This window comes from Somniosus microcephalus, chromosome 15 (genome assembly GCF_052327205.1).
Source record: "Somniosus microcephalus isolate GS21.2 chromosome 15, FLI_Smic_1.0, whole genome shotgun sequence".
Taxonomy (NCBI): domain Eukaryota; kingdom Metazoa; phylum Chordata; class Chondrichthyes; order Squaliformes; family Somniosidae; genus Somniosus; species Somniosus microcephalus.
Window position 1 is genome coordinate 49,492,961 of NC_141001.1, and position 19,256 is coordinate 49,512,216.

Sequence of the window (19,256 nt, forward strand, 5' to 3'; positions counted from 1 at the left end):
AAAAGCAAATTATTTTAAAAATGTTACAGTTCAGAGGGACCTGGGGGCCCTTGTGCATGAAACACAAAAAGTTAGCATGCAGGTACAGCAAGTAATCAAAAAGGCAAATGGAATGTTGGCCTTTATTGCAAGGGGGTTGGAGTATAAAAGCAGGGAAGTCCTGCTACAACTGTACAGGGTATTGGTGAGACCACACCTTGAGTACTGCGTACAGTTTTGGTCTCCTTATTTAAGGACGGATATACTTGCATTGGAGGCAGTTCAGAGACGATTCACTAGGTTCATTCCAGAGATGAGGGGGTTGACTTATGAAGAAAGGTTGAGCAGGTTGGGCCTATACTCATTGGAATTTAGAAGAATGAGAGGTGATCTTATTGAAACATAAGATACTGAGGGGGCTTGACAAGGTAGATGCAGAGAGGATGTTTCCCCTCACGGGGAAATCGAAAACTCTGGAGCATAGTTTCAGAATAAAGGGTCGCCCTTTTAGAACTGAGATGAGGAGGAATTTCTTCTCTGAGGGTTGTAAATCTGTAAAATTCTCTGCCCCAGAGAGCCGTGGAGGCTGGGTCATTAAATACATTTAAGGTGGAGATAGACAGATTTTTGCAAGATAAGGGAGTGAAGGGGTTATGGGGAGTGAGCAGGAAAGTAGCTTTGAGCCCAAGATCAGCCATGATCTTATTGAATGGCAGAGCAGGCTTGAGGGGCCAAGTGGCCTATTCCTGCTCCTATTTCTTATGTTATGTTCTTTTACAATACCATCACCTCTTTTGATTTGTATTCTCCCAATGAAAGCTAGAAATGTGTTAAGTATTTTCACTATAGCTCTCACTAGTTGATGGTTTCAGTCATTTTTCTACAGTAACTTCCTAATCTCCTTCCTGATTAGTACACTGCAAAACCATTCAACATACTCTTTCTATTTGGTTCTTTGCTCTCATACTAATTATTTTACTTTTTCTTCTGTATTGGCCTCGCTTCCTAAAAGACTTATTCACCCTCAATCCCAGACCACTACCTCACCCACACCTTAGTGATTTTTTTTAAAACTTCCACCCCAGTCATCCTTACGGGTTTTGTGTGAGAATTCAACATTTTTGTCCCAATATTTGCCAAATTATGGACAGTGTTTTTTTCTTTACTATCGACCTATGCCTAGTAGGAAGCTGCCTTAACTCAGAAAAGCCATCAGTCTGGCTGAATTTAAATTTTGCAAGTGAAAAGACAAGTGTTCCAAATACATTGCACCACCCTATCTGGTAGTTGCTTTAATAAAATATTTATTTTCTTCTTCTCCCCTCTATTGGTTTCCCCAGACTATAGAATAACATGGTGGAGTTTTACCAGATTAATTAGGTCAGGAACATATTTCAGAGATTTAAAAAATTGGGAAGAATTAATGACGGGGCAAAATGTAGATGGGCCAAATTACACGCCCTTGTTCCAAATTTCCCTTTTTTTTTTTAAACACTAATCAACAGAAAGCCGGCAGTGAATCACAGGGTACCAAAGATCATATTACATACGAGAAAGGTCATTCAGCCCATTTCATTCATCCACCCAGAGTAATCCTAACCCCACCCTACATCCCCCCTATTGAAATATCCAATTGTTTCTTGAATTAATCCAGACTTTTTGCCTCTAGTACGTTACGCCACATGTTGATAGAATTATAAGTATCTGATTTGTTTGGAAAAAAGGGGACACTGATGGTAATTCTTATTTAAACAATGGTAAATATGATGCACAACTCCTGGTACTTTTGGCACAAAAACACCTGTTTGGCATAAAGGTGATTGCTAGTGTTCTAAATGATTTATAAAAAGAATGATATACAAATATAGGACACAACTAAATCAACATTTCAATGTTTAGAGAAAGTTTCATGCCAAGGAGGTTCATTGATAGTCTAATCAGTTGCAAGCCTGTGGGTGATGTGGATGCAGTCTTACTAATACAACAGAATAAATACTGCTGCTCAGAAGAACAGAGCAGCTGGGTATTAGAATGTAAATGGTCTGATTACAATTTGTGATGGTTCAAAATTATACTTTCAGTATTTTTTTTTTCTGCAGCAAGTTCATGCAGTAAGTTCACGCATTTAGAAAAAAGAGCAATTCTGGCTATTTACGCCTCCTTCACATGCTTTATAATCTAATGTTCCTTTTAACCTGTCAACTCAGTCAGGGTTCTCTAATTAGAACACAGCACATCATCCTGGATATGTAACTGGATGAAATCAAACAAAATAGTTTGCCAGGCTTATTTACAGCATAACAGAAAAGCATACACTAAACACACTCATTGAACCATGAACAGGTTCCAGCACAGTCTCATTATGGGTTCAGGCAGTGGTCAAAATTTAACCTCAAATGGCCTCTTCTATGAAAGGATATAATCTCAAAATCGTAGGTGGTTGATTTTTTCCTGACAGTCTGTTCCATTGAATACCTCCACCTCAAACTGTGAGATTCAGCAGCCATCAAAACCTAAACTGTCTGTTCTATGACATACCTTCATCGTAAACGGTGGTTAAAATCAACTTGCATGGTCTCTTTCTGAATTCGTCATCTCAAATTTTGGATTCACAATACCTATTTCAGCACAATCCTCCAACTTCACACAGCATATTCAAGCAGTGTTTTGGATTTAGATTTAACATTTCTTCATGGCTTGTCCATGAAATATTTTCCTTAACTAACTTCTAGGTAAGACCTTAAAAGGTGGAAAAAAAGGTTTTGCTCAATTGGCCCTTATTCTCTGTGTTATAAGGGGAAATATCTACACACTTACCAGTGCTTTTCAGTCACCCTTGTTACCATGTTGAACTGCTGGTTGAAGGCAGTCTGGAAGTGGTCATGTTACATATTTTGAATGGAAGCTGCCGTTCTGTAACATCTTGATGTCGTGACTCAGGAATACTTCCATCAGCCCATTCATGAAGTCAGGGTGGAGTTCTATACAAAATTTTGCTCCTAGGCAGCCTCTAAAGTTCTAATAGTTCCAAAGTATTTAATACCGTAAAGATGGACAACTGAGAAATGCTGGTAAATATATGGATATCTCCCTTATAAACATTTAGGATTGAGGTTCCGTAATATATTTCCCAATTACATGTTGAGTAGAGATTTTTAACAGTAGTATAAAGGAATTACTTTGTAGAAGTTTTCTTCCCCATGTATTATCAAGCATATAATCATGACCTCCCTGAGGACTTAGCATGTAAAAATGTTTTGTGTATTGGTTAAAGGTTCAACTTGGCTTTAATGGATACACTGGATCTGTTTGGAGGTTCTTAATAAACCTGCTTAATAAAAGCAACTGTAGTCAGAGCAAGTCTTTATACACTCCATATAATGAAAGATGATGGGGAAAATCATCTCAAGCTACTCCTGTGTATATAGTAAAGACCAGTTGTAGAATAAGAATTTCAGAGACCTAAGAATACATTCTCAGCAACAGATGGGACGCCTTATGGGGATGCCGAGAGGAAAGGATAAAAAATAAATACCTGAAGATACATATTATTGAAAATTAATCTGATAGTACTGTATGTATTAAGGCCAGTAAATGAACATCTGTTTAGAAAGCGGTGAGTTGTTTAGCAGGATGACAGAACCCAATTAAAATTATCTGTATTCATAACCAAACTGTACTATACTTAGCCATATACCCTGTTATCTGATCTCAGTGTATTTAGTTCTCTTAAAGTAACTTGTGTGTATAAAGCACATATAGCTTTGTTTTTCAATGTCGAATCCTCTTTAGGTGAGCTTTCAACCTGCATGTATTTTTACATTTCAAAGTTTTATCGTCACTGTTACATCTATCTCTTCATGGAATAGATAAAAAGGTAACTTTATTCCAGTTCTGAAGCCTTCAGCTATTTTATGGCTGTGTTTTTGAAGTTGTTTTAAATGTTAGTAAAAGCCCATTATTAAGCATGTACTCTGCTGCCCTACGAGGGTTGTATAGGATGAAAGCTCATTCCCCCAGCAGATTCACAGATGCACTACATCTTTTCAAACTCAAAGAAAATGTTAAGTTTATTTTTTTTTAAATGTTCAAGAGTATCTTTGTCACAACAATAAGAGCAACCGGTGAAAGTGAACTGCTCAGCACTAAACTGAAGAGACAACCTGAAGTGACCACTATTGGGTCATTTTGTTTATTTGAGTGCACTCTAGTATTGATGAATTTATCTTAGATCCCTAATGGTGAAGGGCCATGTTTTGCGCCACTCGGGTCATGTCGTGCGCACGACTTACGCTGAACGAAAAAACTTTCGGTTTTCAGAAGTTCGGATAAAGGATAGTCTACCTGTACTTCTGATATTTTCAGTTTTATTCACATAGATTTGCATTCATATTGGAAGTAACACAGGCAATTTTGAGACCTTTACATACACAGCTTCCTATGAGCATAAGTCCACATCTAGGAGAGTTGGGCAGCAAGATTCAGTACAATGCTGCTCAATATCCCTTTAACAATAAACTCCTAATTGAGGCCTGAATCTCACTGGGTGTTGATGAATAGCTATGGGTAATAGGCTCATAATAGGAGCTTAGTGTGATCACATATTTTGACAAATAGCCCACTATAGTATTCTCTTAAACAGGGCATGTTCATTACTTGGAATCCACAAGATGGCAGGGAAATGCACTATCCAAAGAAAATGAGAAAAAAGCTAAAGTAATCAGGAGTAAAGGTAAGCGTTGAATAAATCTAACTAGTGACATTGAAATTGAATCTGTTCCATCAGGGTGTATTTATCATCGATAAGGAAAGTTCTTGTATCAGGCTTCTACTGAGACATTCATTATCTTCCTAATATAGATCTGGAACATTAGAAATGATGAATGCTACGCTGAGAACACTAGCAACAACTGGGTTGCCCAAGAATTCATTATCTTCACACTTCTTTCATTACAAGAGTGTTCCAAAGTTTCATGCTGCTTGAACATTTTTTTTTGAAGAAATTAATTTTATGCAGCGTGGAGGAATGGAGGCCGGCCAGGAGAGCACTGGAGTAATCAAGTCTGACAATTGTGGCAAAGGTGTCAATGAGGGTCTCAGCTGCAAATGGGCTGAGCAATGGACAAAAACAGGCCATGTTACAGAAGTGAAAGTAGTTGGTCTTTGTGATGAAGAGAATATGGAGCCAGAAGTTCAGCTTGGGGTCAAACAGGATGCCAGTTTCAAACCATCTAGTTCAGCCAGGAGTCGGATACGAGGGTATGGAATATGTGTCAGGGGGGGAAGGGAGGGGTGAAATCAAGACGATGGCTTCAGTCATTTGAGCAATAGGGGAGTCTAGGGTTATGGGGAGCGGGCAGGAAAGTGGAGTTGAGGCCAAAATCAGATCAGCCATGATCTCATTAAATGGCGGAGCAGGCTCGAGGTGCCAAATGGCCTGCTCCTGCTCCTATTTCTTATGTTCTTATGTTCTAATCTTTCCAGTGTTTAGCTGGAGATCAGAGATGCAAGAAGCCTTGTTTCTGCTGCTTCCTCTCAAATCCAAAGTAATGGTCCTGAAATTGTGGTGTCTGTGACGTCGTAAAATGCCCCGCAAGTTTCTGGATTTCCACATCTGCGGGGGCCCTGAAAAAGCAATTGCTGGTGCAGAGCTAGGCTATTTGTCCACGTAGGTCTTATGGGTGATGAAAGCAGGCATCAGCGTAAGTGGATATCTAAGGCGTAAATTAACATTTACATATTCAAAATTATGCACATACACTTTATTAAATGAGTTTCTGCAAATATTGGCCCAAACCGTCTTCACCCTGGGTTCTGTGGGCTATTACGCTGCCCTCCACCTCGAAGCCAGAGACTGCAACTTTTTGCAGCAACTGGGCGCCAGCAGGTAATTTTGTAATAAACTGCTCACCGATGCTCAGTTTGGGTTCTGCCAGGACCACTCAGCTCCAGACCTCATTACAGCCTTGGTCCAAACAGGGACGAGAGAGCTGAATTCCAGAGGTGAGGTGGGAGTGACTGCCCTTGACATTAAGGCAGCATTTGACAGTGTGGCATCAAGGAGCCCTAGTAAAACTGAAGTCAATGGGAATCGGAGCTGGGGGGGCGAGGAACTCTTCACTAGCTGGAGTCATATCTAGCACAAAGGAAAATGGTTGTTGGAGGTCAATCATCTCAGCCCCAGGACATCGCTGCAGGAGTTCCTCAGGGCAGTGTCCTAGGCCCAACCATCTTCAGCTGCTTCATCAATGAACTTCCCTCCATCATAAGTCAGAAGTGGGGATGTTCGCTTATGATTGCAGTGTTCAGCTCCATTCGCAACTCCTCAGATAATGAAGCAGTCCATGCCCGCATGCAGCAAGACCTGGACAATATTCAGGCTTGGGCTGATAAGTGGCAAGTAACATTCGCGCCACACAAGTGCCAGGCAGCAAGCGAGAGTCTAACCAGATCCCCTTGACATTCAATGACATTACCATCACCAAATCCCCCACCATCAACATCCTAGGAGGTCACCATTGACCGGAAACTTAACTGGACCAACCACATAAATGCTGTGGCAACAAGAGTGGGTCAGAGGTTGGGTATTCTGCAGCAAGTGTCTCACCTCCTGACTCCCCAAAGTCTTTCCACCATCTACAAGGCACAAGCCAGGAGTGTGATGGAATACTCTCCACTTGCCTGGATGAGTGCAGCTCCAACAGCGCTCAAGAAGCTTGACACCATCCAGGACAAAGCAGCCAGCTTGATTGGCACACCACCCACCACCTTAAACATTTTCTCTCCACCATCAGAGCACTGTGGCTGCAATGTGTACCATCTACAAGATGCACTGCAGCAACGTGCCAAGGCTTCTTCGGCAGCACCTCCCAAACTCGTGACCTCTACCACCTAGAAGGACAATGGCAGCAGATGCATGGGAACACCATTACCTTCAAGTTACACACTTTTCTGACTTGGAAATATATCGCTGTTTCTTCATCGTCGCTGGGTCAAAAATCCTGGAACTCCCTCCCTAACAGCACAGTGGGAGTACCTTCACCACAAGGACTGCAGCGGTTCAAGGCGGCGGCTCACCACCACTTTCTCAAGGGCAATTAGGGACGGGCAATAAATGCTGGCCTTGCCAGCGATGCCCACATCCCAGAACGAATAAAAAAAAATTGTTTAGCGGGTCAGGGGCGTACTCGAGAGGTACACCTCCGACTGCAATTTCTAGGCCAATATGTTAGGTGAACTTGGACCATGTCCATCACTTGTGATTTCGCAAAGTTAAGCTGCTATTTAATTCATTTTTGTCCCCCTTTCCCAGCTCCAGAAATGTGCAGTACAAATAAAATTATGGACTTGGGAGCAGTGGGATTCAGGCTCATACAAAGTAGGTACCCATTGTATATGGTTAATCATTTTACACAAGTCAGAAAAGGTCTATATTCTGGCACAGCAGAGCTCGGAGAATGAATCCTTAAATGCATATGCAACACTCTCCACACAGGGCCCAGAATGAGAGTTAATGGGACCAGGCTCAACTGTGATGCCCTTCATGTTGGAATAGCCTGCCAATACACATTGTCTAGGTTCACAGGTGAGGAATGGCCATTTGGACCCACACCCCAGTAAGAGTTAGTGAAGCTTTTAGTGTTGGCTCTTTAAGAGCATTAAAAACATAAAATGGTCCAGCAGAAAAAACAGCAACTTTTAAAATTTAGTTTTCTAAATTTTGCATCACAATAACAATGTTGCGTTGACAAAACTTGCCAATTAGGAAATAACTAAGAAAGAGAAATTTCTTTGCTGTATTCAACTCCCTCCCCCATCCGCTGCTTAAACACATGCTGCACTGGCAAGATTCTAACTGTACTTTGTGTTTAAAACATTTGGCAGTAAGCCTGACCTTCTCTTGGCATTGTCACTGTTAATTCTAAAAATACCTGAAAGTCATCAACTCTCCTCCTCCGTTTGGTCCCCTTTGACATCTTGTCCCCTTTATTATCTCCAAGTACAATTTAATCAAACATTGGGCACTACACTTACTGCCAAGAGGAATATCTAACCTCAGTGAGGCATAATGAAGGGCTTGCCATGATAGTTTTCAGTTAACATGCCAAAGGAGAGTTGCTGCAGGAGAGAAAGAAAATTGGTAGGAAAAAAAATCTCAAATTTCACAGAGTTTTGACCCCCATTCTCTTCCAATTTGGCTCTCAGCTAGAGCAGCAGTTGCATATTACACTAGTCTTCAGGGAGAGGGGGAAGAAAAAGTTAACCAGAGGTTCCACTCCTCACTGCTATTTAGTGAACCTATGCTGGATGTGGACATGAGCAAGAACAGGAACTGCTTGATTGTGATGCCCTTCAAATTCAACAAGCCTGCCAACACTGTCCAGGCTCAAATATGAAGAATAGCTACTTGGATGAAGTACAAGTGGGTGCCCGGCACCTGTGAAACCAAACCCAAGCAAAAGTTATAGCTTCAGGAGTGGAGAAAAATTGGAGGTAAAAAAAACTCTACCACATTTCACACAATAGTTAATTATTTTGTGTTACAGTTGGCCTTAATTATTACAGTATCTTTTCCTCTGGCCTGATTTGGGTTTAAATTGACAGTGAATCTGGTAATAACAACAGAAAATGCTGGAAAAACTCAGCAGGCCAGGCAACATCCATGGAGAGAAAATAGAGTCAACGTTTTGGGTGAAAACCCTTTCTCAAGTGAATCTGGTAGTCAGCTTGTGAATTTACAGACAGCTGGTGTATATTCTAAGCTACAGAATGTGAAAGAGGAGACTGCTTATTAATCTTGTTGAAAATAAATCTCCATACTTATGATTGACAACAGAAGCTATGTAATTAGTACATCATTGTGCACGTTTATTAAAATGATGGCTTCTATTTTCAGTCACCGTTTGAACCACATTAACTAAAATTGTAATAAAGGAAAACTTGAAGAATTTTGGATATCTGTGGGTTATTATAAATCAATTACCACTCAGCTTCTCGATAAAATATCTGACCTTTTTTTTTGCAGGATTGTTTCCTGAATTTGTAGTTAACAGTTTTTCATTCTCACTTGTTGATAGCTAAGTGTCACGGCTCAATTGTACACCTAGTAAATGAAAGTTGGGTCTGTTTTCTCTATCTCCCTGTAGAAGGAACTCTTTATAACCAGCACCTGGACAAATCTTACTTCTTGAATTCCTAAAACTCGCCATCAGACAGGCGATTATCTGAGTTTTCTGCTCTTTTTTCCTCCAAAACTTTAAATATGGCATCTTATGCTCTTCTCTTCCTCTTTGCATCCTCTGATTCACTAATGTCTTTCAGGAAAGGGAACTGGCTAAAGCTGCCTGGTCTAGTCTACACACGAATCCAGTCTTGCACCATATGACTGACTCTTAATGCTCTTTAAAGGTAGCCTAACAAGCTACTCATAGTAAGGAATAAATGCAGTCTTGCTGGCGTCATCCACATTCCAAAAACAATTTTTTTTTTTTTTTTTTTTTTTTAAAATCATTCCGAGTTTAACTGTTGTTTCAGCAGAAATTTGTGCTCAGAAGGATCTAGCATTTTAAGAATGTTTGCTGTTGGAGTTGTCAGTCTGAACCCAAGATGGAATGTCTAGGTTACTTTGTCTTTTTTTTTTTAAGGTGAGATTGCTGAGATTATTTTTGAAGTTATAATGCACAGCCATTGTAAGGGAGGTTGCAGAGGAACCCACCTGATTCTCCTCTATTACACTAAATGGAAGGGAAATTATCTGGGTTTCTTTGCATGCATGCACTCCAGCCTACTGAATTTTCCAATCTTCACTCCAACCAGGTGATCTAGTGCACCTGGGTGTCGACCCAGGAAATCAACCCTTATGACTTGTGTTAATGCTTGTTTTGTGTTGGATGGGGAATTTCACTATCTGCATTCCAAATGACTGACTTTCTCATTTTATAAAGATTTAAGTCAACCAGCTGCAAGAAAATAAATTTGTCTATATATAGGGGAGACAGAATATGTGACGGACAGGAAATGCAAGCACACAGACTGTTTATTATATTATAGATGAGTATGTATATATTTATCAGTTTCAATTCATTTTTTTACTTACTTTTTTGCTGATTTCGGGTTGCTTCACATGATATCACAATGTGTGTGTCTCTCATTACGTCCATGCTGATAAGTCCACCCAAAGTCAGCAAAAAAATTGAAGTAAAAATTTATTTAAATTCTATCTTTTAGAAAAAAATCAACTTGAACAGTTTGTGCCAGTAAAACACATGCCAGGAGTGGGTAGGTTAAGAGACATTAAGCACTTTTGTTATTGCCACCGAAGTCACGCGATGGTCACTGGTGGCTCGCACTACATTTGTTATTTTTTGTAATGTCCCACTTCCTGGAGTGCATCATCTATGTAGAGTTTGCCTCTTTCGCAGAATATTTTGGTTTCTCATTCAATTACTGCAGAATTTGACCCCTGTTTTTTTGGTTCCCTCTATTTACCCCCAGTTCCTCTTGGTTTTCCTTGCTCATCCACCAACTGCAGCTAAGAACAAGTAAATATCCTCTGTACTCCTGTGGTGCTGTTTGAAGTTAGCTACAAGGAGATTGCCGACAAATATGCATTGGAAAATTCTCCCTCAGATTTTTTTCCCCCCTCTTCCATGTAGGTGGTGCCTGCCATTCTCTGGTACCTGCCCCTCAGTAATATGGATAAGATTAGATGCTGAGCAGCTTGAGAGAAATCAAAATAGATCTCATTCCAACTTAGTGCCATGCACTGGTGCTCGAACACTGTTGCTGCAGCAAATGTAATCGTTAACCTGAATTAACCAATACCTGCAAATTGTTTTAAAAAATGGTACAATATTAAATTGAGAGCTGCAATATGTTGGGAAATGTTCAAATGAGTGGAGTACTGTTACATAGATAAGCTATGAGTGGGAAAAGAACCACCTTGACCTCTCCCTTAATTCGAAGATTTAAAACAAAGTGTTGACAAACGTGAAGCCATTTATTATTTTAAAGGAATACAGCTTTCATTAGAGTCTTTGGCAAACTTTTGTTTTATTTGTATTTATTACGTATTTTGTCAATAAGTGAATAAAAGTTTCCCAATGTTTTTTTTTGATGAAGACAGTCCTCCTTTAATTTACAAAATGTCTTTTGATGAGCAACTACCAGGTGAAAAAGTCTTAACCATCAGGCATTTCAAATAAAGATGGAATTTGGTACTTTAAAAAAAAAAAAGTTTTCACCCTTCTCTCCTCATGGTATAGTGTCTTTTAGGGTTTTGGTTGCATGCACTTAACACCCTTTGATAACTTGTCCAATGACTCCATCTGTATGCTTAAAACGTTTATAGGCTACCCAAAGGGGTGGAGATCATCACAGCTAAGCTGCATTTTGCCCTCACCCAAATTTCCAGTAATAAGGAGTGACCATCCTGGTAGACTTTTACTTTCCCCAGGCCAGGAACACAGAAATCAATTGCATCATCCAACTGCTACCCAAGTTGAGATCAACTATCTCAGCAAAGCCTAGGATTCAACCTGGAACCTTCAACTCTATGACTCAGTACCACACTATTGTGCATTTGATCACTAAGTCATAGAAGTAGCCTGGTAACATTCTTAATAAAATTAAATAAACTTAAAAATATAAAATTTAGTAATAGTTAATTCCTTGGAATTTTGTGGCTGCTGTATATCAACAAACAGGCAATTCACTGCAATCATGGCGCAGGTTTGTGTTGTAATGAGTTTCTGTTATTGAAACCTATGAATAAGTTGACTAAGTGGTACAGTACACACGAGTGCACAATGAATGGGAGTTTAGTGGAATAGTGTACGACTACACTGCCCTTTCACCTGTACAATGTGGGTTCAGATCCAGTCTAGATTAATGGAGTAAATGTTTCTTCTGTTTCCTGGCTGTAAGGGTCTTTTATGAAATGAGTTTGGGCAATCTTAGCTAAGTTTCTGGTGATGCTTACCTACAGTGCAGAACTGCCCTCAATTGGGCACTAATTGGTAATTTTACTCAGTAGATTTAACTATGCAGTGAGGGGTGGGAAGAATCACAATGGTGCAGAAAGGAATACTTTATTGGCAGAGATTAAAGCACATTATTGAAAAAAAGTAGGAGGAACCTATGCTAAACCTGACCTGACACTAGAGTAGATGTTGTCAACATCAAACTGGAGTGAGTAAACTGAGGTTACTCCACATACCACCATTTACAGCCAAAGAAGCTTCTGCAAGAGGGCAGGAGTAGTTAATTGCCTTAATATAATACTGCATCATGTTACATGCTTCAAACAATTGTTTATAAAAATCAGAATTTGCCCATATTACAATCTACTTTTTACACATCCACTTAATATTCTAAACCTCCTGAAACTACTTTTTAATTCTCATATGCTTAAAAAAAAAAAAAAACTTTTTAGATGCATATCAAAGAATTCCCATCCAGGTTCTTGGCATGGCCATCCATTCCCATCTGTTGAGAATCATCATGATTATCTGGAGGCAAGGCAAGGTGTCCGAGAGAGTTGTGCTCATTCAGGGCATCTGGGAGAGCAATTTTCCTAGGCCTCAAGGTACCTGAGGGATCGCTATGTCTCAAGGCATTTGAAGGAGCCACATGCTCATCATCATCATCTAGGATTTGTGTGTGTGTCCTGGTCTGTTAACCTCCCATTTAAAATGAGTCATTAAAGAAATCAAATGGCTGTTCTAAAGTGTGGTACTGTGCACTGTCATTTTTTAATCTTCATTTATCAATCTGACTAGGATTAATTCATAACTCTGATACTTGCAAGTTAAATGGCCATCTTCCCTCCAGTATCATCTATTAATAACAAATGGATAATATTGGCACCAGATATTCTGCTTATTCAGCATGTTGCATAACTGAAACCCCACAACAAAATCTAGGGGTATCTATAGAAATCATTGACCCAGGTTTTTTTTTAGATTATTCAGACATCTCAGCATCTTAATACGAACTACCGTGCAGAAACCGTGGAAGTGTATTGCCCTTTACTAAATCCCTGTATATGTTACAACTCAAGCAATTCTGGGACATCCAGGGTGGGCTATGGTTATAGTGGGATTGAAACACCTGAAAATCAGGTGTCTCTTGGTGTCTCCAAGGATTGATTTCCCATTGCTAAGAGCCCATGTGAATCCTACACCATTTTGTCCCTTAATTGGTACACACACTGAATTCTTGGCATTCATTCTTCAACTAATAAAGTCCATTACCATTTGAACCCAGATTTCTTAATACCAGGCAATGTTTTGGGTCATGTATACATTTTTACAAAACATTTGAACTTTCCCTCTGTAATGACCTCAACTTGACAATCTTGTGCCAATACTATTAGGCTTTTGTTAACTTTGAAAATTATGTTTGTCAATGGATCGTCACAATTCGACTTTGCAAAAATCAAGCATCCATTATCAACAATAACCGAGTGAAGTTGTAACCTAACAAACTGTGGATCCTCAATGAAGAAAGCACATAGCAAACTGCAGATGCAGTCAATGCCATGAGTACAATGGAACAGACACACAGCAAACCATGGTTCCTACACAATCAGTGCAAGCGACCAGTCACTGTGCAAAGAGAGAGATTATATAAGACAGTGGTCCACTAAATGGATTTTACAAAAGTATTTTTTGTCAGAAAAGAAACTAGCTATTTTTGTATGAGTTATGCCCAAGAAACCACATTTCTTTTTTGCTAGCTTAATGAGACTGTGCTGAGATATATAGGTCTATTAGTTCACAAAACCTGGACAATTGCAGAATTCAGAGTTACATCATTGTGGCAAATGGATTCTTGAAGCAAACTCGGCCTTCATCAGCTCATCGGATGCCAACATGACAGTTCAGGAGCACCAAACATTCCAACGTAGAATGTATACCTACCTGCCGTCATGTGTTACTGAGGGTGATGAAAAATAGTCTGATTATAGAGTTAATACTAGTGCTGCATCAAATATGTGCTTCCCTTTCAACTTCTGAAAATGTAAAGAGTTTGCGAAGTATTTTTCATTCTTTGGGTATTTGATTGATGGGGTTACATGCTTGCGCCTGTTATCCAGTTGGACTGCTCCAACGGATGTGCACAGCTGCACGCAGGAGGTAGCAGGTGGAGGAATAGTGCGTCAGCGATATCACGTTGATTTAGCATGACGCCATGTACACAATGTCATGACTGGATACTTTTCTATTTTTGTTTGCATTGGCACGCATACAAATTACAACAAAAGGTGCATTTGACACAACACTAGTTGATGCACTCGCTTGAATACACTAGGTGGTTTTCTTCTGCTGAACAAAAGATGATTTAAATATATTTTTGGGTTTAAAAAAAAACGAAGGATAACTTCAGCATTTACAAGTCTCCGCTTCAAATATCAAATGTTTTGTGTTTCAGAAGACAACTAAGCACCAAAGGTTAGAAATTCTATTGACACAAAATCCAGGGTCATGTACATCTTTTTAGAGGGGATACAACGTGGGAAACAAACAGGAGGAAATAACAATCTAAAGGTCTGATTCACCATCTGTCTGGAAACATCAATTACATTGTAGTGTTCCATCGCACTTCCTGTTTCTACCTCTGGAGTCATGACGCAGCTCACTAGTAGTTGCCGTGGGCAGCAATAGAGCTCTGCAAAAATAGTGACCTGTAAATTCTGTCTCTCTGAACCCAACTGGTTTGACATTGCCGAACTCTGGACCACTACATTATGCCCTGGACCTGAAGTGAGAAGTTCCCCATCATTGGTAGGGATAAGTTAGGATTGCAGTGTGGTTCTCTGCTAATAGAGTTGATGATTGGTCCAGTAGATCCTGTAATTCAGAACATAAATCCTATTCAATTTACAGTTTTTCCCTGCAGAATCCCATAGTTAATGCATTTTGCATAAAGGTTTGTCAAAAATTTTGCTGTGGGCAAAGTTAGCAAAACTTGATTGAAATGGATTCGCACACCTCTTAATAGGCGCAGTCCAAATAAAAAGTACAAACAGATTTATTATGGGGGAGAGGGAAAGAACTCTTTTGAGGTGGAAAGGAGAAAGAAGAGAGACTTACAGGAAAGACTTCATATCTAACCCTCGATTACGGAGCTGTCCCATCACGTAATCCCAGCTCCCAGGATTGGAGCGGCTGCGGCCTCCGGCTGTGCGATTGCGTGAGCCCGCCATACCGCTTGGCCTGTGCTGGGTTCTGTAGGGAGACCTGCTGCCCGAGGTTGTCTGCTGTTGTAACTGAAGCTGCCCAAGGCTCTGGCTGGTGGTGGGCTGGCTGTGGGCAGGTCCATGCTGCTGCAGCGGCTGCTGGAGGCTCTGCTGCCTCTGCAGCGTCCGAGGTCGCGGGCATTTCGGCTGTTGGTCGCCTGGCGGCGTAGATATGTGTTCTAACGTGGAGGCTGCTGACAAAGTCGGCTCATCCAAGCTAACAGAACAGCAGGACAGAAGAGCGGAAAGAAAGAGTAAAGGGAGAAAACAAAAAGCAAAGCAGTGTTAGCGAACAGTCACCTGCAGCGAAGATCAGCAATGCGTCTTGAGTTTGTTGGATACCTGGCTTTGCTTTGCACGCATAGATAATTAACACATCATTACTGACAGGCAATTCTCTTTCTCATTTCCTGTAAAGTGCCTCATTTGTCTCATTGCAGCACAATTACAATACAATGCATCAACTCCAATTTAAATTATTCTTGGCCCAGCATGATGAGCCTGTGTCTTGCACTACTTGTTGGAACACAGCAGGTGAGCAAAGCTTAACAGAAATGCACTTGGACATGTATGGATCTCAGGTGTGCTAGAAACAAAACAGCTTTAGCTACGAAAAGAACATCCTTCCCCCAGCACTGGCAGGCAGTAGTGAGCAAACCGGCATCAGGACCAAAATTAGTGACAGAGTGTTAGGGAGTTAAACGTAATAGTGCCTAGGTGTGACAAACATTCAGTTTCTAGAAATAACGTGACTTGTTAAAAAAAAAATGCTACACAGAGATGACAATGGAAAGTTACGTGCCCCAAGAATCTTATTTTCCGGCATATTTATAAACCTTATATATCTGCATTGCTTTTTGTTCGCATTAAACCCCTCCAGAGCACTTTTTTGGTATAATACTTGATGGCAGCAATGTTTTTCAATGTTAGATGTAGGGAGAAAACACACAAAATCGGGGCAAGATTAAAGCTTGGTCAGTGGTAATCTCCTTAGTGTGGCTATACAAAGAAAGCAATGTCAACAGATTATAAATTAGAGAGAGAAAAAGAAAGTTAAAGTTGCTGTAGTTTTTTTCCAGAGGGAATTTGACTTTTGGTCCTCTTAATGTAAATAGTGTTTATTTATAAAGAAAATCACTGTCAACCCCTTATTTTTCAAGGGTCTTTTAATACCTGTGGAAGATACAAGGCTTTAAAACAATCAATGTTTGAACTTGCAGTTTCCTTTATTCTAGGTGCCCAACAGCATGACCAACTGAAGCAACTGTTATCGAAGGACCTACACCTCTACGGAGAGAGATTTCCCTGCAGGGACACAGTCTTGTTTTAGCTGAGCTAGCACCGGGTATATTCTCCTCAGCCAAGTTGTTAGCACAAATGACCGAGATGGCATTACTCTGCTCCTACTCATTATTTGCAGTGTTGCAGGCAGATTGCAAGCTATCCCAAAATATCAACTTTATTTTAACACCACAATTACTTTGGGTACCTAGGGTGGAGGGGAGAACTATTGCTTTTAAAAACCTGTATGTGTGCAAGATAACCATGTAAAATCCCACTTCAGTGAGCAAGATGGGAGCTAGTTTTACGTTTTTTTAATAACTGTTGTAATTTTTATTGATGTAGAAAAAAATGGGTAGAATTCCATTCCATTTATTTTGTGCTCACTGAGGTCATGGATGTTAGTGATGGGAGATGGAACACTTTCTATTCCAGGCAACCTGTGTCAGCATCATGCACTCTCAGACCTGGCACAGCTTTGTTATATGCACAGTAAAACTCCTTCAACAAAGCCCAATCGCACAAGTGCATCTCTATTGCACCAACTTTTTCATTTCCCACACCAGCCATTCTGTGACCTCTGAGTAAGATTGCCAATTAATGCTAAATTAGGGGCTGTTTTGTGTTGTGTGTCAATGCCCACTAGCAATTGAATTGTGAGTACTGAAACTACACATCACAAAGAGCCCTTGCAGCAGGCAGACAGACAGAATGAATTCCATCCGCCTGAGCAGGACTCAAACCCAGGTTAGATGTGAAAAGTCAGTGTCTAACACGACGCACCACCTACCCTGTTTATGATCCATTTTTGTGCTGGTAGGGGCTTGTCAGTGCAGGCTGGGACCAACAGTGTGCTTCCCATACCTGAAGTGTGATACGTTAAAATAAAAGAATTAAATGTCAAAATAAAAAGATCAAACAATTGTCACATCATTGCTATAGGTTGATCAAGAAACAATCGGCAATTGGACCCAGCAAGAAATGCCGGGACTCAGCAAGAAATGCCGGGTCCAACATATATTATAGAGGAAGTGTCTTCAATTCAGTAATAGGATTATCCCAAACATATGCTTGTTTTAAATAGCTCAAATATTCATTCAAACATAAATACAGATTTTGACCAAAGTCAATGGGCAAAGTGGGCACATGAATTGGCGAAGAATGCTTTCTTTCTTTCCTTCCCACCCCCACCAGAGTTCTAAATAAAAGCAGAAAATATTCAAGTTTGCATTGCCATGTACCGGCACCTTTAATATCACTTTTAAAAAGATCAGCAGTAAGCAGAGTCTATGAAGCTGCAGCATGCAACAAAGTCTACATGCTCGACAAGTAGTGTGGGCTAGGTAAGCACATGACAGTCACCCAGTTGAGTCCTTAAGGTGAGGGTAACTTTAGTTCAAATATGTGGGTATAAGATTGGGAGAAATGTAAAGCCATATTTCAGCTATAGCTGCAACTTGACACTTATTTACTGAAGGGTCAAATGTTCATTTGCAAATTAAAATAGTGCAGTCCTGGAGATCCTTATAATCCCTGAAGTTTAAAGTGAATTAAATTCCTCCCCCCCCCAATATTTCACCCAAAGGATGCACACATTTCAAAAGTTGGTTGTGAAATCGAGAGACTCCCATCAGGCTACTGTAAACATGTTGCCAGTTCTGCTTAAAACAGCACATATATGAGGCAGCTGATAAAAACAGAGCACAAAGCAGCACCAATGCTGGTCAAGGGGATAAACATGGCACTAAGTGGCAATTATGCACTTACCTTAGATTAGCTAGCACACAGCACATTTATATCAAACAGAGGACACACACACAAGCTGCATTTCAGAGCATTTGAATAGGCACAGCAATAAATGTCTGAAATAGGTATAGGAGCATTTACAGTGTTAAGGCTCTTTTTCAGGATCACATTAACTCACACAAACACACTCACTCATCCATTAGAGATTGACTTCTGGAGTGAATTACCAGCACAATTCATCACGCAGTAATGGTGCTCTTCATGGTTCAGTGCTGTTTGCAATGGTATGTCCAGGTGTATAAAACAATCATTGAGATTCCAACACAATCATAAATTACCTCTCAATAATGTAAATCATTTAAAAAAATGAAAAAATCAACAAAGGAGATGCAAGTTTGAGTCCATGAATTTTCAAATAAATGTATGTCCATAAATTAACATACTAACTTGGCCCCAAGTCCCAGGACAATGTATAATTCAGAAGTAAATACTCTAACAAGGCCAAGGGTTTCCACTTGTTGCACACTCTTACGCAACTACTTATGTTCCTAAGGCACTCCTTACCTAAAGAAAGGCAGCTCAGTGCGAGAACGGTTTACAGAGCTTGCGCTCTGATACCAGATCAACTACTACATTTAGTGAGCTTTGTTCAACAATCAATCTCACATCCCAGTTCAGCCATCGAGATCATGCTTCATTTTCAAACAAAACAACCATGATATAAACCTACCCATGCATAAGCACATCACTCAAATTTCACTCTCAATCTACTTGTGCAGTCACTTATGTTTTGCTGTAATACACAACAACTTGAATTTATATAGTGCCATTAATGTATTAAAATATCACAAGGTGCTTCGCAGAAGAGAAACAAATGCTGAGCAGCAATAGAAGAATTGGGAGAGATGACTGAATGCAAGAGATAGGCGGGAAGGAGGGAAGAGAAATAGCAAGACAGAGAGGAACTTCCAAAGATTAGGGTCAAGACGGCCGAAGAATATGGCACTAT

At 40.1% G+C, this 19,256-nt stretch overlaps 1 protein-coding gene across 3 annotated transcripts in view; it reads right to left on the reverse strand.

Moving 5' to 3' along the window:
- The window catches only part of LOC147106719 (synaptotagmin-7-like), an 890,706-nt gene that overhangs the window by 200,183 nt on the left and 671,267 nt on the right, over positions 1 to 19,256 (reverse strand). For all 3 annotated transcript variants that reach the window (XM_086007776.1, XM_086007777.1, XM_086007775.1), the window contains exon 6: positions 15,075 to 15,437. In XM_086007776.1, coding sequence (XP_085863902.1) covers positions 15,075 to 15,437 — 363 coding nt within the window. The remainder of the gene's footprint in view (positions 1 to 15,074; positions 15,438 to 19,256) is intronic.